Genomic DNA, 22057 nt, shown 5'->3' on the forward strand with positions numbered 1-22057 from the left:
GGGAGAGAGTGACTGCCGCAGTTGTCTGAGTAAGACTTCCGGCAGACAGACGTACGGACGAGCTCTGCTCAGCCCCTCACTCTTTGTTTTTAGCATTTGACTGTCGGAGGGAGTAACGGGTCACAACGAGATGCTGAAGATGACAGGAAAATTGCCAGACTTTATCTTTGCTCCTTGCGTGAATTAAACCAGCTTACCCAAGACATGGGTGTTTAATGGAAAGTGACTTAATTCTGCTGCATGGCCATTTAAATCAAATCTTCACGTGAGACTCAGAGGAAATGTTTTTTGGGTTTTTTTTGTTTTTGGTTTTTGATTTTTTTGTTTTGTTTTGTTTGTTTGTTTGTTTGTTTGTTTGCTAGTCTGAAAATGTGCATGGAAATGTAGTGTTGGGGTGGTCGCTCTGTCCCCTGCCCCTGTATCTCCTGCTTTGAAAACCTAGAGTCAGATGTAGGATTTTCCTTTCAGTCATAAAAATGTGCATGAAACGTTTGCCTCTTAGCGTCAAGCTCTTTGGGTGACTAACAGATGATTAAGATGGATTACAGCAGTGGCTAATCAAGTAAGGCTTAACACTGTGTGTGTGTGTGTGTGTGTGTGTGTGTGTGTGTGTGTGGTGTTATCCCAAAGGGCAAACGTCATAAAAATGAGACTTTCAAAAGGGCAATTAGAAGATAATTAGAGCTACCTTTAACTCAGGGTCGTCAGTTCCGGCACAAAACTCCTTGAAAATGACATATGTCTTGCAGGGAACCCCCCAGCACGTTCCAGGAAATGAAACGTTGCTGCAATGCTCAGTAAGCAGGTGCCAGGGCCAGCCTCTCACACACAGGAGCGGCACCACTCTCCCTGCCCCCCATCCCCCAGGCACCTATACTCCTACTCCTCCCGCAAACCTCTTTCTGATGACAACTTAGATATTCTAGAGTCTGGAATCATACGATGCATGGCCTTCCACTTCTGCAGTCCCATATCTTTTCAGCCCTGCTCTAGGTGTTGAGATTGAAGAGGAAGGAAATTGATAAAACCCCTGTCCCTGTACCACTCATCATTCAGGGGTTGAGGAGGAGGAGACAGTGAGATAAGTGTGTGGAACTGATCATGACAGCTTGCAAGGGAAAGGGAGAGGAAGTGGGGAGATGGCACATAAGGGACTGCAGGTTCTTGGAGTGGCAGGTTCCATGGGCTGAGAAAATGCTGTATGGGAGCCAGTGTTTCTTCTACAGTAGAGGGAGGAATTAACAGGGAGCAGACGCCATGGCGGTTGGGGGCACACAGGCATTCAGTGATCATCAAGGATACCAGTCCAGGGATGGCGGCATCTCCTGGATGAATGTTCTTCTGTGCTCTGGCATCTTCAACTATCTCTAATTTACAAAATGTGTCCCTTTACGAAGAGCATGCTTCCCTGTGTGACTGCGTTCTCATAAGACTTCCATTTAACTGTATCACACATACTTGTTATTTGAATTTCCATTTAGCCTTTGTCCAGAGAATACCATTATGGTAACAATTTTGGTTACATAGTGGCATTCAAGCCATTCGATGGAGAAGAGTGGAAGAAAGTGACCGTTACCAACCCTGATACTGGCCGCTACGTCCACAAGGACGAAACCATGACCCCTTCCACCGCGTTTCAAGTCAAAGTGAAGGCATTCAACAATAAAGGAGATGGACCTTACAGCCTCATAGCTGTCATCAACTCAGCACAAGACGGTAGGTGAATGAGAGATGTGGCTGGCCTCGTAGAGAAGGAAAACTATATTCGCTTGGAGGATTAAGGTTTGCAGCCTTCCAGACCTTGTCTAATAAGATCTTTTCCTATTATCATGTGTTCAGGAAGAGAGTATTCTCTGAAGCCAATTTTAAATCTTGGCCTTTCCATGTACATAACAGAAGTGCTGCTAAAATATTCTAAGTCCTATTCATCTTCCTTATTCTGTCCTTACGAATTGGGAAATGTTCTTAAAACAGTTAGCCGATGATACTCAGGCACTGTGTCGTGATTATAATTTTGAGCCCTAAATTCTCCATACTTGAGTCAACTTCATGGAGCCTGTTTCTCTGTATGTTTTTTAAAAACTATTTCATTAATGTGATTATGTAGATATTGTGCCTACATGTATGTCTATATACCACGTGTCTGTCCAGTACCTGTAGAGGGCTGCAGATCCCCTGGAAATGAAACTACAGATGGCTGTGAGCCATGCTGTGGGAGTCAAACCTGGGTCCTCTGGAAGGCCAAGGAATGCTCATGTCCACTGCACCATTTATTCAGCCTCTGAGCATACAGTCTCAACGTCGACTACTGGATAAACGTCCCTGATCTGGATATATAATAATCCTAAAGATTATATACATACCAGTGTTGATAAAAATCAGCAGGTTACAGTTATATAGTTCATTAATGATTAAAATTCGATAATAACAACTAAAGAAATAGAAACCATGAATTTAAAAGAGAATGAGGGGGAGGGCACCTGAGAGGGGCTGAGGGAGAAAGGAAAAGGAAAATGAAACATTTGTAAAATTGCCTGGGATTTTAACACAATATTTGTCTAATGTCAGAATTTAAGTGCATTTGATTATTACAATTGAATACTGGAGTGTGTGTGTGTGTGTGTGTGTGTGTGTGTTTGTGTGTGTTTGTATATGTGTGTATGTTTGTGTATGTGTGTGTTTATATATGTGTGTGTGTTTGTATATGTGTATATGTTTGTGTATGTAGGTGTGTGTATGTGTGTTTATATTAGTGTGTATGTTTGTGTATGTGTGTGTGTGTGTGTGTGTGTGTGTGCCTGTGTGTGTCCCCTGCATCTGAGTGTGTGTGTGTGGGCATATGGGGAGTATACCTGTGGAGGTCATGCTTCAGGTGTTATGCCTTAGGTAACATCCAGCTTGAATTTTTGCTTTTGGTTTTGCTGTTGTTTTTTTGAGACAGAGTCTCTCCAGGCTCTGCACACTATGAGTAGGCTGGGCTGACCGGCCAAAAAGCCTCAGGGATCCACCTGCTTCTGTCTCCCAGCTCAGAAGCTGATAGTACAAGTGTGTACCACAGTAGTCAGTGTGTTTGCCTTTCTCCATGGAGCCTGGGGATCAAGCTTGGTTTCTCACGCTTGCAGGGCAAGCTCTTTACCAGCTGAGCTGTCTAGCCCAGCCAGTTGAATTTTTTTTAAAATAAAAGTTTCTTATAGGCCAGTTGAAGAAAGGGCAGCAATGCTCTCATCTCTTTTATTTTCTTGGAAAATTTCAGTAAACTAAGCATGCTTGTTGAGGAGTCTTTCCGTAAACACAAAGAGGGTAAAGTTTTAGATTAAACCCAGTTAGGTTGCTTTCTGTGTTTTTTCACTTAAAGTGCTTAAGTCTTTACTGCATATGTTTGTATTTAAATTTTTTAAGGCAGGGCTGAAATGATGGTTCAGTTTCCAAGATACTTACTGTGCAAGAGGGAAGACCCAATAGGGTTCCTAGCACATAGACAAAGGGAAGAGCTACAGTGGTCCATGGTCTCAGTGCTGGGAGGTAGAAACAGTAGCATCTGTGGTGCCTACTGGATAGCCAGGCTAGACAGCTCCACTGACCCTGCCTGAAAAAAGAGGCAGAGAAGCAATGGCAGAGCCATCTGAAGATAGTCCTCTCACCTCCACATGCACACGCATACAGTGTATACCAACACAGAAGGTATGGAAGGGACCAGGGAGATGACCTTCCTGGCCAAGGACTTCCTTGAGGACCAGAGTTCAGATTCCCCAGTATACATGTGAAAAAAATCCATTAGGAGCTCCTGTTTATAATTCCAATGCTAAGATAGAGTTTGGTGGCCAGTGACTCCTGTCCAGTTAATGATTCTCACCCTCACTAAGAAACCCTGCCCCCAATATTAGGTTGAAAATATAAGATTGAATTGAAAAATATAGACAAAGACATCTGTCATTGACCTGTGTCCTCTAAACACATACAGAGAGAGAGAGAGAGAGAGAGAGAGAAGCAGAGAGGCAGAGAGGCAGAGGGAGACAGAGACAGAGAGACAGACGGAGACAGAGACAGAGAGACAGACGGAGACAGAGACAGAGAGACAGAGGGAGACAGAGACAGAGTGTTTATAGTTGATAGGTAGGAAACAAGTGACGATTCCATGCCTTCTGTCCTAGTACAAATACTTGTGGCTAGGTTTCTCTTTGTATGGACAGAGTAACACTATGGAAAGAATTCAAAAACTAAAGTGTTGTAAAGGTTCTCTGCTATCAACTTAGAGAAGACAATTCAATATTCTGGCCTGCCTGATTTGCGTGTTTCACCGTTGTTTTGAAACAAGGTCTCATTTGTTATGTAACCCAATCTGGCTTCAAACTCACAGCAATCCTTCTGCCTCAACCTTCTGAAATGCCCAGTGTGTGCCACCAGCCTGGCCATATATTACTCCAAAACAGATGGAGAGCTGTCTCTTAGAAGTCAATAGAAATTCTTATTTCTTATTACCTTCCCTCTTTCTTAAAAATGCTGCATGTCTCAATTTACCGTGTGCTGTCTTTTAAAACAAGCATGCTACTCTACCTAGGAAATATTACTTTAGAGCACAGACTTAAAAAGTAATCAGCCGGGTTGGGGGATTTAGCTCAGTGGTAGAGCGCTTGCCTAGAAGCTTAAGGCCCTGATTCAGGTCCCCAGCTCCAAAAAAAAAAAAAAAAAAAAAAAAAAGGGGTTGGGGATTTAGAAAGGGGATAGAGCGCTTGCCTAGAAAGAAGAAGGCCCGGGGTTCGGTCCCCAGAAAAAAAAAAAAAAAAAAAAAAAAAAAAAAAAAAAAAAAAAAGTAATCAGCCCAGTAACTTATCTCAACTAAATACCTCCAGAGAATAAAAGGTAAAAATCATTTAAATTTAAAAACCAGACAGCGATCACTCCTAGAAGCATATTTCCCAGACTTTATGTTTCATCAGCTTGGGGCTAAAGCAGGACTTCGTCTCACAGAGAAAATTCCAGTTAGAATTATGTCAACTATCCTCTCCCACGGGATCAATTTTGTTTTGGCTGCTCTATTTGATGCCAGAGTCAGATTTTAGGCAAAGGCCATGCTTCATACCCATTCAGTCTAGTTCTCTGTTCCTGTGATTCACATTAATAGCAATCAGAAAATTAATTTCCATGAGTGACTTTCTATGCTAAATATTAACCTCCCCATTTTTGACAAGTGAAGCTGTTGAGCTTATGTAATTAAATTTAATTTGTAGCAAAAGTTTATATGGGAATTATCAGTTTGGACTGTTTCCAAAAATATAGTGTCTGCCTGCGGACATCTCTGAGAGTTTTGAAGCTTCCTGTTTTAAGAAAGTGTGTGTGTGTGTGTGTGTGTGTGTGTGTGTCCACACGTGTTTGTGTGCCAATGCCTTTTTGTGTATGTGTATATGTGACATGTGCATGTGGTAATTTATGTATATGTGGAATGTCTAGGTTGTGTGTCTATGTATATGCATAATTGTGTGTATGTGTCTGTATATGTGATGCCCATGGGTGTTCATGTGTGATATGTGTGCATGGGCATGCGTGTTTGTATGTGTGTATTTGTATTTGTGTCTGTGTATGTACATGCCCATGTGTGTGATATGTGTACATGGGCCTGCATGTGTTTGTGTGTGTGTGTGTGTGCATGCCCTCATGTGTGTTCATGTGTGATATGTGTGCATGTGTGTGTGCATGTCCATGTGTGTTCATGTGTTTATGTGTGATATGTGTGCATGGGCCTGCATGTGCATGTGTGTGTGTGTGTGCATGCCCATGTGTGTTCATGTGTTCGTGTGTGATATGTGTGCATGGGAGTGTGTGTGTGTTTGTGTGTGTGTGTGTGTGTGCGTGCACGCGCACATGTCAGTGTCTATGTACATGAACAATGCCCATGTTCTAATATCTCCAATGACCACTTTAAAACAACAGAGACAGAGAAGTGGGAAGGCCATGATACTTCTTTGAAAGATGCTTATTTATATTTCTATTTCACTTATAGACAAAAGAACCTTGATTTTCCCTTAAACTTCAGGAACTTTATTTGAAATTCAATCTAAACGTCTGTCTTCAGAAACTAACACCCTCATTCAATTTTAGCTCCCAGTGAAGCCCCACAGAGGTAGGGGTCAAAGTGCTATCGTCCTCTGAGATCTCTGTCCACTGGAAGCACGTTCTAGAGAAGATCGTGGAAAGCTATCAAGTGAGTGACTTGTCTTCCTAAGAACATGTGTTCTTTCATACATACGTGTGGCTTTAATAATATCGCTAGTCTTTCACTGTTTGGTGTCCCCAGTGGCTAATTTGGTATCGAATGCTCCATCCCATCCATGTTTAGTGGTTTGGGACATCCATATGCAACCCAGAAGGAGTATGAGAGATTCCCTCAATCTGATCATTACATACCATATGGACACCACGTAAACAAGAAACACGGACGATATCATCTCTCATTTACAAACTGGACAACACCGTTTCCCGCCTGACTTATCTAGAGAGACCTGTGTGTACACAATGATCAGATGAAAATAAATCTGAGATAGCGTTGCTCATCCTGTCTCCCTTCAGACCACACCTGTTACTTCCAGGTGCCGGGCACGTTCTCTACCATCGAGCCACGCCCTGACCTATTATAGCTGAGTTTTGGTAACCTCTACCTATATTTCTGTAGGTGAGATAGTCTCATAAAATGCTGGAATCAGCATTTTAGAAGAAATATCATCCCTCACTTCCTAGCTCCCTTCGTGTGTTGACGGTCTAGGAAGAATGTAGACCAAACAATGAGGCAATTCCATGATTATTTAATAAATGCTATTATAAGTTAACAGTAGACAAGGAATCTTTGGTAGATTTTAGAAACGAATAGAGAAACAAACAGATACCAAGGCCTTAACACTAGAGAGAAATAAATGTAGGGTATGTTGTTTACAGGTCAATTTACGGAATTGGGGAGCTAGCCACACTAGTAAAGTGTTTGCCTGTTAAGCATGAAGGTTCGAGTTTTATCCTAAGAAAGGTGTGACAAGATAACTAGGAATAATGGAGTGTGTATATTATCCGAGAGCTGGGAAAACAGGGACAGCTGATTCCAGAAGGCTCACTTTCCAGCCCGTTTAGTCTACTTGGCAAGCTGTAAGCCAATAAAAATGATACAAGTGTACCATTCATGAAGAAAGATGCCTGAGGTTATCCTCACATATCCATACATATATGCACCTGTGCCACACCTACAAATGCACCTGCATGTACATCAATATACACATGCAGAAATAAATGTACTATCTGTAAATAAGCTGGGAATCTCTTAGGTATGGTGTTCTTCCTCTATTGCTGGAGATAATCAATCCCTACGGATTCATCTCCCGTTTCCAGTGAACTTTCTGGCGAGTAATGCAAAGTGTTACATTTTGTTTTAATTGACACTGTAGTTTGTGTCCCTTACAGTGAACAGTTTTCTCATGAATCAATTCAATGCTTTACGCACACAAGCTTGGCCTAACGATCAAGAAGCCCAAGTCTATCTCCTCTATGTGGAAATGAATTCGAACTTCAGTTAGCGGGCACTTTACATGGAAGTGATGGTGTTACATTCTTTTTTAAGTGTTTATTATATTTTTTGACAATTTCAAGTTGGAGACATTTTCACCCACATTATCTTCTCTCATGCACACCTTCTAGTACTTTGATATCTTTTTTTCTTCCCCACTGAATTTAATTAAGCTTGTTAACATGATCATGCACGGTAGCTGGGGTATGCATTTACTAGAACATGGGAACCTTACCAGTGGCTTCAGCACCGGGGAATATAAGTTTCCTTTTCAGTATCAAATAACTGCTCACAGTGAGATATGGGGACTCATGACATATTTTGCATGGACATATCTACTTCTGTACACTTTCAGACTCATTAAAATGTAACTTATGATTAAACGTATATTTAAAGAGAGTCTATGCAGGGAGGCTATCTGCACTTATTCTGAAATGTTAATTTTTACATTCAAACAAGCCATACAAGCAGCATTTTAGAACAGAGACACTAGGGATTCCTTTAAATGTTCTTTCTGCTATCAAGTCACAAGGTCATTGCTTTTCTTGATTTTAAGTTTTAATAAAAACTGTTCTGCCATAGGTCCTTTGAGAATTGGATAAACAGAAGAACTCTGTATCTCTTAGGATACAGTTTCAAAGATTAAATTTAAATAAAAAGAACTGTTTCTTAGGATACAGTTTCAAAGATTAAATTTAACAAAAAACTGTCTCTTAGGATACAGTTTCAAAGATTAAATTTAGCAACTGTCTCTTAGGATACAGTTTCAAAGATTAAATTAAGGAAAGTGAGGTTATGTCCTTTGACTTGAAGAAATATCACATGGGATTTTGAGTAAGAAAATAGGTGTGATTATTCCTCAGTTTATTACATGAATTTTATAGAAATCTTATATCATTTTAGTCTGTATCTCCCCATTACTATTGCTGTGAAGAAACACCATTACTAAAAGCAAGTTGAAGAGAAAAGAGTTTATGTTGCTTATGATTCTGCATCACTAAAGACAACCCAGGCAGGAACACAAACAGGGCAGGAACCTGGAGGCAGGGCCTGATAAAGAAGTCATGGTACAGTGCCGCTTATTGGCTTGCTCCCCATGCCTTGCTTAGCTTGCTTTCTTATAGAATCCAGGACCACTAGTTCAGGGATGGCACCACCCACCATAGGCTGAGCCAACCTACATCAATCGCTAGTGAAGAAAATGCCCTACAGGTGGAATTTATGGTGGCATCTTGTCAACTGTGGCTCTCCCTCCTCTCAGATGACTCTAGTTTGTGTCACGCCGACATAAAATGATTTTATTTAGCATAGTCTACAAACTCCTCTGTGAAGTGGATATAATCATCAGTGTGAAATGATACTTTAGAATGTTACTATTCACTACATGTAAGATTCAGGAACCTTCAGTCCTTGGTTCTGAGAGTTGTATACTAGGGTGAATTTTATCATTATAAATTTATTTAGGTAGTTTATGCGGATGATCCTAATGACGTTCCTGAGATTTCCCAGAATGTAAATGTTCGTTCTTCTGCTTAGCAAGGAAAAGGCTTCATACCTTGTCTGCTTCTAAGTCTTACACGGGTGGAGGCATCTCCCTCACACTCAGGAGAAGGCGATCACTGCCCAAATCTTCCAGCCCTATGAAGCTGGGGACTTCCCAAGAGACTCTGCCCCATCCAGAAGTCTGGAATACCTCTGCCAACAGATATCACCCTGTGGGGATATTTGCTGCGTTTTTACTAGTTCTGTCTTGAGATGACAGAAATGCCAGAGATTCCATCAAACCCAACCACAAATGTGATATTGACAACATCAAAATGATCATTAGAGGCAAAATAAAAATAACATCAAAGGAATCAACAAGCAATGAGTAATTCTCCCGAGTTTAGAAACTGCATACCTGACTGGTAACCCTTTCAATATGCCAAGTGCACTTGGCTTACTGATTTCCACGGTATAACGGTCATTTGTTTGCTCATGTCAATGAGAAACTTAGGATCCTATTAACGTTAGATGCTTTTATCTAGGCATTTTGACTAGTTTTGAAAATAAATCCCCCACTAAACAGTTATCTAAATATGTAAAAATTCAAATGTACTTATAAAATCAATTTTAATTCACTTTGTAGGCATTAATAATGATTTAATACCCCCTAATAGTCTTTATTTTAAAAACCTAAATTCAAATTCATTACTTGTATTAAGCTTTGAGACAAAGAGGGTTATAGTTAACAAATGTAACAGTTTCTAATAGTAACATGGAAAATAATTTTAAAGTATCTTAATTGTAGGTAACCTATATAACTCACCAAATTATTAGGTATTTTCTATAGAGTATGGCGCTCTGAGTTCAATGGGCCAACGAGATGGGATGAGAGAAATAACTTCTACATGTTATCCTCTGATTTCCACATGCAGTCCACATGCATACACAGGCGCAAACACATACACACAAACTAACACTAAATAGAATAAGCAGGGATGATTGTTGGGTGCATTTACTTGATATTTTAAAGGAGTAAATAGTTTACATACATACATATTACATACATACATACATACATACATACATACATACATACATACATACATCTGAAAGGGTTTGTTAGAAGAAAATCATTTGCCAGCACATTCTAGGCAGCACAATGAAATTTTTTGCCAAACAAGGTATATTCTTCCAAACCATCAAAAGCTTATGAAGAATTGAAACCAGCTAAACAGAAATAAAACAAGACATCAAGATAGAGATCATTGTCACAAATATTTCCAAAGAAATATCACTTTCACATTTTGAAAATAAATCCCCATCCCCCTCCTTTTAACAGCTCAATATTTTCCATGTTACTATTAGAATGTAAATTTCATTCCACCTTACCAATTTTAATTAGATCTCACCATCCAGAGGTCAGTAGGAGGGTAAAGGTGCCATTAAGCGGCACTGAAAACATGGCGGCCTCAAACCAATGGAGCGGAGCCCACAGCAATGAATTTTGCCCAGTAAGAGCTGAGTCACAGAAAACTGTCGTGTTTGCAGATTCGGTACTGGGCCGGTCACGACAAAGAAGCAGCGGCGCACAGGGTTCAAGTCACCAGCCAGGAGTACTCAGCCAGGCTGGAGAACCTTCTGCCGGACACCCAGTACTTCATAGAGGTGGGCGCCTGTAACAGTGCGGGGTGCGGACCTTCCAGCGACGTGATCGAGACCTTCACCAGAAAAGCCCGTGAGTGTCAGAATTCATCTTAGACACATCAAAAGCTATCGTTTGATTTAAAGAAGATCCTGATTGTAGGCACATATGGAAAAAAGAAAGTTCTATCTAGCCGTTCAGACACCTTTGGTTTTCAATCTTACATCCGTTATAGAACCAGAGGTCTCAGCGTTCCCAGGTACTGTCAAGGAGGGAAAACTGAGACGCACAATCTCACACATTTTTATTCTTTCTAATGCCTTTAGAATGCGCCTCCGTCAAACTAAAGACCACTAGAAAATCAACTTGGCTACCATCTGCGTTTATTAATTTAGTTTTTTCACACAGATGAATTGGTAGCAAAATAAAATTGTATTAATAATTAATAACATAATAAAATCACAACTGCCCCTTGTTCATAGGTCACCATCGAATCATATAAATACAGGCTGAATCTTCTTGTACTGTGACTTCTCTCTGTTTTCTTTGACCATATGACAAGTTTGTCTGTTCTGCTCAGATATGGACGTTCTCGATCTCCAGCCTCACTTTGATGTTTCTTTTCTGGAACCCGGAATGCAGAACTCTAGAGACATTCACAACTATCTCTAAGAATGAGTCCATTAGCTTTGGCAAAGTTACAAAAATCAGTGGGGAGCATATCTCCTAGTACACTCACAGAGGTAGATGTATCAGACATGCATTAAACTTATGATAGCAGACAATTGATTTTCCTCTTTAAATCTCCACGTTTTAATTTGACAAATGAAACATTATTTTTTCTTGTTCATCCCATTCTCTCTCTCTCTCTCTCTCTCTCTCTCTCTCTCTCTCTCTCTCTCTCTCTCTCTTATTTTTTTTTTTTACAAATCTGTGTTATGTACAGAATGGTTCCATATAGAAAGGATGCAGAAAAGACCGCAACAGACATTAAAATGCAAACAAAAACCTCATTAAATATGTGTGATTGTGTCCACAGCACAATAGAATAATTGAACTTGTAAAAGTAAAGTGATTGTGTGGGGGCCAAATCTGTGATGGAATGGCTGGGAGAACTGGAAACAATGTCCCAAAACCTAGAGAGTAAGTGAGGAGCAATGAAAAGAACCAGTTTGTGACAAGCTGGGAGAAGACTGTTTTGGATTAGAGAAAATAAGAGTCCAGAATTTGAAACATTTAACTTTGGAAATATCAGTATGACCAAAACATGGCTCTGAGGCAAAGAGGAAAGAGAACATTGAAAGCAAAATATGAAGTACTTTGTAAGTCATCATTGAAAGTTGAGGTCGTTTCTGAGTGTAGTAAGAACCTTTTTTAAGTCGGGGATCGACGCCTACTTGCGGCGTTTTAAAGCCTCATTCTGACTGCTATTCAAGAAAGTGACATAAGAGATGGCTTAGATTTGAGAAGAGAATCAGTCATTGGCAGCTAGTATGAAGGGGTAGTGTAGAGAGAGCTGGAAATGATTCTTTAGAAGGAGTTGAGTAAACCTATTGGTAACTGGGGTGTTAGCAATAAATGGAAGAGACCAAATACCAGATTTTTTGCTTGAGAAAGTAGAAGCTTGTGCTGCTTTCACAAGATAGAAAGACGCCTAAGACACAGATTTGAGGGTATGTGACCTGTGATTTGTCTTTATGACGTTACTTTTGGACATCGGACATTCAATATAGACAGGAGTTTCAACACCGGTTTAGAGAACAGTAGAGAGGCTAGGGCCAGAGGCTGACTTTGGGTACTTAAACAGTTAAAGAAGACTCAGTTAAGCAGAGACATGTATGCAGAATTGACTTTGAAGTCTCTCCAACATGTATTGACTAGAAATTGACTAGAAAGCACAGAGTGAGCCAAGTATAATCAATAAGGGAGAGGGGGACGAGAAGCAACAGCAAAGAGGTAGATGAAGTCACAAGGGATTTGAGAATAGAGCAGAGATCCAGGAACTGTTAACTCTAACTCAGGAAGGTTCCGAAGGCTTCAGGCTAGAGAAAGGTATAAGAAATGCCACTAGATTTGGTCAAGATTGGTGACCCTGATGACAACAGGGTTTAAAGAGACAGGAAAGGGGAAAAAATCAGGTGAGAATAAAGACAATTGTACTCCCTGCCTCACCAACCATGGTTGCTGACGGTTGACTCCCATGAACACCGCAAACACATGCGATGTCGCTCGCAGAACTGTCATTCAATCCAGTAACCACTATTCCCTGTTTCTTCTTCCCACAGCTCCCAGCCAACCACCAAGGATCATCAGTTCCGTGAGGTCTGGCTCCCGATACATAATCACGTGGGATCATGTCGTGGCACTATCCAATGAATCTACAGTGACAGGCTACAAGGTAAATAAGTGAGGCCTACCGTCTTCTCCTCCACACCGCTTTATTCTGCTAACATTGATGTGTGAGGCTTCAGCTGTCAGAGAAACACATGTGGTGTACTCGATCTACCCACACAGAAGAGTCAGAAGACAGAGTCTCACAAAAGATCTTTTGATAAGAAGACATCGTTAGTGGATTTTAGGGAAATTCTATGACAAGTGAATAAGATCAACAGAATGGTTACTTTACGGGATGGAGCTGTCAGAACCGTCTGTGGTGAAACAGGAGAAAGGATGCATTTGTTTTGTTTGTCTGGGAGGGCTGGCTAGGGCGCCGCCACCTCCCTTCCTCGCTGTAAACTAAAAGGAGAGGGGAGTTTCTGTGGATTCACTGTAATCCATGGGGCTGCACTTGCACTATCTGTGCATGCTTTAAGAATAATGTGGACGAGCCTGAAAAAAGGGGGAGGTCTTTATTAGGCCACTTCAAAACATGCTACGTTCTCATTTTATATTTTCCTTCAAGACAGAAAAAGATACATCTTTCTCAGGTCCTAGTTTCAGTTATTTCAAAACGAAAGAAAACTAACAAAGAACAAAAACAACAGCAAAAAGCCCTTGAGGTTATGACACATGCATTTGTATAAGCTTATACGTTATTCCCGAGGAATCAAAACCACATCAAGGTTCCCTGACTTACCTTTTTGAACCAAGTGTCCGTGCCCGCACCGATGCCAAAGGGTAAGCATTGTGTGCTCGTGTTGACAACAGGCATTGGCTGAGAACTGTAACTCCATTAACCACTGATATTTCGGGACTCTGCAGATACTCTATAGACCTGACGGCCAACATGACGGTAAGCTGTTCTCCACGCACAAGCACTCCATAGAAGTCCCCATCCCCAGAGACGGAGAGTACGTAGTCGAAGTTCGAGCACACAGTGATGGAGGAGATGGGGTAGTGTCCCAAGTCAAAATTTCAGGTAAGCCATCATCTATGAACTGTTTCGGTAAAGCTTTCTCTGGGTGCCTGCGTGTGGCTCCCCAAGATGTAAGTTAGAACCTGAGTTCACAACATGGGCGTTTTCCTAAGCAAAGTCGGATATCAAGCGTGCTGTGAGACTTGAAGTTCCGTCTCTTAGGGATGGAAAAGAGTAAATGTGTCACGTAGCACCTACCTGCCAGCCATGATGGAGATGTCAAAGCATCATTAAACATGACTAAGGTGAGTGCCTCTCAGGGCCTAACATTGAAAAGTATAAGGCATTAGGAGGAAAAGGAATAATACTAGCCAACTATTTGATATTTCGCAAGTTTTCTTCTATATTTCAAAAGGAAGTATATTGACCTATTTTAATATTCCTCTGGTTCATTCTTCTCTTTTCCAATATGTTGATATAGTAATCAGAATCTCTGTGGTTGAATACCCACATTGCTTTTGGGCAAGTACTTGTCCTCATAGGCTTGGCTGATCTCTGACTTGTACTTGAGACAGTGAGCCCTTCTCTGCATTGTATCTACAGTGTTTTATAATTTTCTCAATTTTTAATAGTTTTTTAATCCCTTCCTCTTTTTAAATCTTATCGCACTGAATTAAAGCCAGTGTGAACGTAAGAATTTAATCATAGAATATGGAACAATAGGATGTGCTGAATCAGTGCTCGCAGTGACTGATTGAGGAAAGGGACCGAGAGCTACATAGATAAATGTGTTATTATGCATTGAACCAACAGAAGATGACTTAGCACAATGACAGAAAATCCAGTAGCGAATTCTAGCTTCCCTGGGAGCCCAAGTTTGCGTTAAACTCATCATAGCACATACATACTCTTTTCAAACAGAAAACTGGGGGGAGGGCGCATGTATGTTTCTCATTTTAGTTATTGGGCATTTTCAAAAATTAGAATTTGTAGGACTCTAAGAAAGTTAGGGAATCTCTGTACCAAAACAGCTTGGAATAACTGCCATTGGTCTCACCAGCTCCCAGGCTCTCTGTGCGCATGGAGTTCTGTGTGTGGAGCATCTGTTGAGTGGCTCAAGCTACATTCACCTTCCTCAATTGTTCTGGGAAGGGCCCTGGATCACTCAAGACATTGCAAACCTTAACTGGACATATACATAACATTCATTCAAGCAAATATATAGAATTTATCTACCCTTTCCATGTTTTTCTCCTATAAATAATAGACACTAGCATATTTTTAATAAAAGTCTTTGCATAGGTGACTTTAGATAATTAGCAAGGGTTTTACTCCTCTATTTCCAAGCCCCTTTTTGAAAGGGTTTATTCCGATCCTGTTACTGTAGTGAGAGTTTTCCCTGAAGCACTGCCCTGTAACCCTATCTTTAAATTCTGAGCTTTGATGACCGGCAACGTTGTATTTTATTTTTATTTTTTTTCCCTTGGGTGAAATAGAACCTATTCCCTGGATTCAACTTAGCAGTGTGTAGAGACGATATAACCGTGTGTGTGACCCTGTGATGGCAGCGGGTAGACGCTAGCGATGGGTGGGCTCAAGTCGTCTTTCCAGGGACAGGAGCACGCTCGAGGGTCTGCTTCTATCTGTGGCGCACATAGCCTCAGGCTCCGGTATGATTTCACCAAATGTTTAAGCAAAGACTGCAAGGTCGAACAGCATTACAAATGATTGATACCCCATAATACAGGGGGTGTAATCTCAAAACATAGGCAATGGTAAACGAAAGTAAAATAATTATGGAGTAATATACTTTGAGTATTGGCTACCTTTGCTTAATCTTTTTGGTACAACTAATACATTATATATAATTTCATTTTCCACCCAAGGAAAAAAATAAAAATTAACAAAGTGCTTTTAAATTCGTTGAGAATTTCCCAGTTGGCTCTGAGGAGGTAGCCTCATTTTATACATACTGTGACGATTAGACATTCCGGTGTGCATGTGTGTATAGAGACACATCCTCTGTTTATAAAAACTGCAAACATACCCAGAATATTTTCCTATGTTCTGTTTGCCAAGTAAAGAACGGAATCCCAATTATTTATCTCGGTCTAATCACAATTGTACAAAGACATTGTGGAGTTAACACATCAAAATAGCAGATGTTTAAGAAATAACAGAACTCTAGAATTTCCTTGTTTATGTTTGGGTTTACTTATTAGTTGTTAATATTATTTGTCATGAGCAAGGTACATCCAAGGATGTAATCATGAGGCTTCCTTTCAAATTTAAAGAATGTTCTTATTTTATTTACATTTCTTTTTTTCCCCCAGAGCTGGGGACCGAACCCAGGGCCTTGCACTAGCTAGGCAAGCACTCTACCACTGAGCTAAATCCCCAACCCCCGTTCTTATTTTCTATTGTTTCAATTTTATGTCTGAAATCTGTAAGCAGGGATTTAGTGAATTTCCTGATAAGAATGCCCGCAAGCATTGTGCTGTCCCTCAATTAGACAATCACACAATGCCTACTGTGCGATGGTCACAGTTTAGTTTCACACAATGTGCCTACGTTTCTATACATCCCAAATGCAAGTACCACTCTACTGACACTCTGAGGATTTTCCTTCAGCCACTGTGCCTCTTAGCTATCTATTTTAGTTACGATTCTATTGTGACGAAAAACTGTGACCAAAGCAAATTGAGAGGAGAGGATTTATTTGGTTTATACTCTGTATCACTGGTAATCATCAAAGGAAGGAAGTCAGGATAGGAACTCAAACAGGGCAGGAACCTGGAGACAGGAGCTGATGCAGAGGCCATGGAGGGGTACTGCTTACTGACTTGCTACCCATGGCTTGTTCAATCAACTTCCTTATAGACCCCAGCCCCAACACCAGTCCAGGGACTCTGGGATGAACCCTTCCCCATCAATCATTAATTAGGAAAATTCCCTACAGACTTGCCTACAGCCCAATTTTATAGATGGGGCATTTTCTGATTGAGGACCCCCTATTTTAAATGACTGCAGCATGTGTCAAGTGGACATAAAAATAGTGGACACACTTTTCTCTGTACCAGCTGAGGGGTCTTCTGAGATGTAATCAGATCATGCATCTGCTCTTTTTATTGGTCATAGAATAAGCATCTAAATGTCTTACCGTGGCCCACAGTGTCTGACACAATCTGCGCTGCCAATTGCTCTATGCAGTTGACTTCATCTTTTGGTTGCACTGATGTTATTTCTACCTTGGAGAATTTGTACTCCCTGTCTCTACCTGGAGATCTTTGGATATGGCATGGCAGTTCCCTCTTGTCACTTTTTGTTTGTTCTCAGATGTCTATGACTCATTACAGATTTATATGCTGTACTGGCTGGTTTTGTGTGTCAACTTGACACAAGCTGGAGTTATCACAGAGAAAGGAGCCTCCGTTGTGGAAATGCCATCATAAGATCCAGCTGTAAGGCATTTTCTCAACTAGCAATCAAGGGGGAGGACCCAGCCCATTGTGGGTGGTTCCATCCCTGGGCTGGTGGTCTTGGGTTCTACAAGAGAGCAAGCTGAGCAAGTCAGGGGAAACAAGCCAGTAAGTAACATCCCCCCATAGCCTCTGCATCAGCTCCTGCTTCCTGACCTGCTAGAGTTCCAGTCCTGACTTCCTTTGGTGATGAACAGCAATGTGGAAGTGTGAGCTGAATAAACCCTTTCCTCCCCAACTTGCTTCTTGGTCATGATGTTTGCGCAGGAATAGAAACCATGACTAAGACATATTCCACCAAATGTATACAGCTTCCTGCTTAGAGTAATTCTTCCTCATAGATTGGTCCCACACCATAGTTTCTCCCTAAAGCTTATGACAATTTAAAATCACCTCTTAATCATACAACATACATACAATTGTCTTCCAAATATTTATGACAATTTTAAATTATCTTAGGTATTAGTTTATTGCCTATCTAATCATATTTGGAATGTAAATTTCACTGGGAATAAGACTTGCCTGTCCTGTTTTTCTCACTGAATTTCTAGTACCCTGAGGAATATTTGGCATATAACAGGGTTTTGAGAAATTCCTTTTTCACTAATTCATGATTTTACATAGGAAAAAAGGCTTTGTACCTGGTAAGGCTATAGGTTAGTTCTCTAAACTAATCTGTAAAGATTATTACAGGACATGGACACATTTCCCTGAAAGACATGCACTTTGTATTCTGTAATGTATAGAATGTACACTTAATTCCTATAAAAGTTAAGAGTTTGCATTAGAAGTACCTGAAAATTTGTACTAGAAATAGAATACATAATTCTGCTTCTCCTGCTCTTGTGAATTACATGTTATTCAATGTTTTTAGTATACTTCAAGGCAAACAAAATATACCAATGCTTTCATCCTATTTGTATTCTCTAAAAACTGATACACTGTCTTGAAAATCTGTGGCTGCTAAATGTCATTATTAGCTAAAATTATAGAGAGCTACAATGTAAAAATCAGCAAAGTAAGGTAGTGTAGATTGTTGTGTACTTGTTAAACATGTTACACTGTCGGTTGACAGCGATCATCTCTGATCCACAGAGAACCATCTATATGGTAAATTATGTGTGAGCTGCATATTTTAAGCATATTTTCATTTTTAGTTTTGAAGAGAGAAGCTTAATTCAAACAAAGATGTCTTTGAGGGAAATTTTAGTCTGGACTTCTTCCCAAGGGCGAGAAGTATCATTTGAATGCTTTAAGACTGGAGAAACAGGATCGTATTTCCTCATTTGAAAAGTTATATTTCAATTACATATATTTCATATATAATATATTATATAAGTTGTCATGAATATATTTTATATATATATATACTTTACACACACACACACACACACACCACACACACACACACACACACACACACACACACACACACACACGGTATTTGAGAAATAATGGGATTTTAATCCTTTTGATTTAAAAGTACTGTACATTCATTTGGTTGACTTTATGCCTTTTCTAATAAATCAGCAATAAATCAGAAATCTAATTATCTGTAAGACATCTCGATGTTACTATAAATGACATAAACATTTAATATAGTATTTTGGGAAACGCTAAGCTATTAATTTGAACTCTTTAACCAAAGGCACTGGCTGTACCCTGTAATGGAAAACACACTTTGCTCTCCTCTGTTCCTAGAAGAGAAAGCAGTGAGAGCATGGAGCAGGAACTTTGGGTGCTTAACCCCTTCACTCCCAGATTTTCTTTCTTTGTGGCTAAGTGAGACAGCATAAATGTGACAAAAACAAGCAGTGGAAGGTTGAGACTTGACTCACACACTAAACTAGAAACCCACGTTGCTATGTTTAGTCTTTTCTTTTGATCCAAGTCTCACTGTCTAACCCTGGCTAGCCTCGTGCTCACTGACCTCAGCTTCGCAAAGATCCCCCTGCCTCTGACTCCTGAGAGCTGAGATTAAAGCCCTGCTCAACTGTGCACTTGCAGCTATGTCTCATATGGGCCTTTTCAGATCTGCCGTTATTGTCGTTATTGGTGTCGTTGATTTACTTGCTCTGTTTACTGTCTTTGTTTTGGTTCTCTTGTTTGATATTTAGATAGATCATCCTATAAACTGTAAAAATCAGGCTGTCCTTGAGTTTATTACATAGCTGAGGGGGACTTGAACTCTGACCTTCCTGTGGATTGTTGTCTGTATGCAGGTGAAGGCAGGCACAAGATAAGACAAGGCCTGTGATTGGGCAGTGAAAAAGTAGGGTGGGTATAGAGTGTTGGAGAGAGGAGAAAAGGGAGAAGAACCCAGATGGAGGCAGAGAAGGACGACCCAGATCTGTGTGGCCCTAAATAGCCACAGGTAGCTATGAAAACCCTATGGGGAATAGATTATTACAGGACAATTTGTCTCATCTAGGTGGGCAGTTTATAGCATTATCCATTAGTTGTGGGCTTATTGTGCAGATGTTTTGTGGAGTGAGAATTTACTGATATAAATCTGACTGATAAATTATAAGCTTATTGAGTTTTAATTTAAATTGGTTACTGGGATTTGTGACTATAACACAGGGGGATGCTAAGAATGTGAGCAGAGTTCTAAACAGAGAGTTGCAATAGGGTAGCCACTGCTGGGGCCAGAAAGTAGCTGGTGACAACATGGGATGGAAATTTGAAACTTAGCAAGTCGGTTGAGATGCTTTACTGATTAAGAAGAAAATACCCCACAGATGTCATGTGGCCATCAGAGCTGGCAATAACGTGGGTTGGTCTCTATTTTGTTTTCATTTTTAGCGCAATACCTTCCTATTCATTTCTTACTGAGGTGGGCACCATCATACCCATACGTGTGTATGTGCATTCACACATACATATATACACACACATGAACACACACACACACACACACACACACACATATATATATATATATATATATATTTCAAAACATCAAATTCTTCTGAGCTTTTACTTGTGTGCTGGTGAGGAGTGAGAGAGAGTAGTATAGATGTGAATTCTGGATTTAATCCATCTGCTTCCTTAACTACAGAATGCTATGTAGTACAATTATTCAAAAAACTACAACTTTGTAAATGCCCACTACTACTGGAACCGTTGGTTATTTGACAATAATGTTACATTCAAATGGCTTTCTTGGAAGTCCATTGACACAATTTAATAGAATTTATTTATAAGTAGTCCCAGACAGAAGTGATTCCAATACATATCTCGACAACAATTTTGAAATAACCAAATATATTATATCCTTTTGCTTCCTTCTGTCTAAGAGCTAAATGGGAGTTCAGGAAGATTAAATTAGCATATATATATATATATAGTTATAAAATGGCATTCATTTAAGTTGACTCTGAAATATTATCTTTCATTACCACTAAACCATCAATAATATCTCAAAGTTTCTTCCTGTTGGATGGCCTTGTATTATATTCCTGGGTTTGGGTGACAAGCATAAAATTAGAGGATAAAATGCTTTGAATGAAGCGAATAGATTAGACTTTAAGAGACCATTTACAGCCATACTTGACGGCAGATGTAATGTGGCCCTGCCAGGTTCCTCAGTCCCAGAAGCCCCATGATCTAACGTGTGTTTGAGAAGCTGTACCCTAGTTCTTTGAAGCAGCACAACTTGTAGTTTCATCAGAGTTTTCTTGAGTTCCCACTAAGGCTTTGATCAGCTGCAAGGAAGTTCGCGGAGTAAATCTCAATGTTTTCTTTGGCTTATTTACTTAGACTTTGACAGGATTCGGTTGAGAGTTCCTCAGTGAAATGTATTGTAAGAACAGGAAGTTAGATTAATAATTGTCTTACAAGATTTACTTAACTAAAACCATTCTTTTGCTTATGAAGTAGAATCCTGAGTCTCTGGAACGACAGCTTAGTATTATACCGTGCAAAGAAAATGCCACTTGATAAACTAAAGCCTTCTCTCTTGGCAGACACTTGTACTACTTATGTTCTGTCATGAGGTCATTCGTCTACTAATAAACAAATTAGTACCTCTGAGCATTTGCCATGGGTCATGTGCCAGACATTCTGCCTTCCCATTGGTTAGAATGATGGATAACCCTCCAGAAGCTTGGGAGAAAAATAATAAGCTAACAAGCAAATTCAATGAAAATTACAGGACCAGACTTGTTAGTGTGAGAGAGGTAGAGTGGACTTTCAAAGGATGACTGGATCCAGCCTCAAAGAAGAGGGATTTATTCTGAGAGCTAAAGAAAAGAAATTCAACAGAGGCAAATGCTAGCAGCACACCACTGAACTGAGAACGGGGTCCCCATTGAAGGAATTAGAGAAAGGATTGAAGGAGCTGAAGGGGCTTACAACCCCATAAGAACAACAATACCAACCAACCAGAACTCTGAGGGACTAAACCACTACCCAAAGACTGCATATAGATTGACCCATGGCTCCAACTGCATATGTAGCAGAGGATGGCCTTGTTGGGCACCAATGGAAGGAGAAGCCCTTGGTCCTGACAAGGCTGGACCCCCAGTGTAGGAGAATGTTGGAGGGGTGGTGGGAAGGGGGATGGATAGGAAGGGGAACACCCTTATAGAAGAAGGGGAGGGGGATGGGAT

The 22057-nt window shown here is 40.3% G+C and overlaps 1 protein-coding gene across 1 annotated transcript in view; it reads left to right on the forward strand.

Annotated features, from left to right (window-relative positions):
- Positions 1 to 22057, forward strand: part of Cntn1 (contactin 1) — a 291050-nt gene that overhangs the window by 245689 nt on the left and 23304 nt on the right. Inside the window, 5 exon segments of the mRNA XM_032885326.1 lie at positions 1482 to 1720; positions 6097 to 6199; positions 10577 to 10763; positions 12956 to 13068; positions 13872 to 14028. Of these exon segments, the coding sequence (XP_032741217.1) occupies positions 1482 to 1720; positions 6097 to 6199; positions 10577 to 10763; positions 12956 to 13068; positions 13872 to 14028 (799 nt within the window).

Source organism: Rattus rattus, chromosome 1, assembly GCF_011064425.1.
Source record: "Rattus rattus isolate New Zealand chromosome 1, Rrattus_CSIRO_v1, whole genome shotgun sequence".
Lineage (NCBI taxonomy): Eukaryota > Metazoa > Chordata > Mammalia > Rodentia > Muridae > Rattus > Rattus rattus.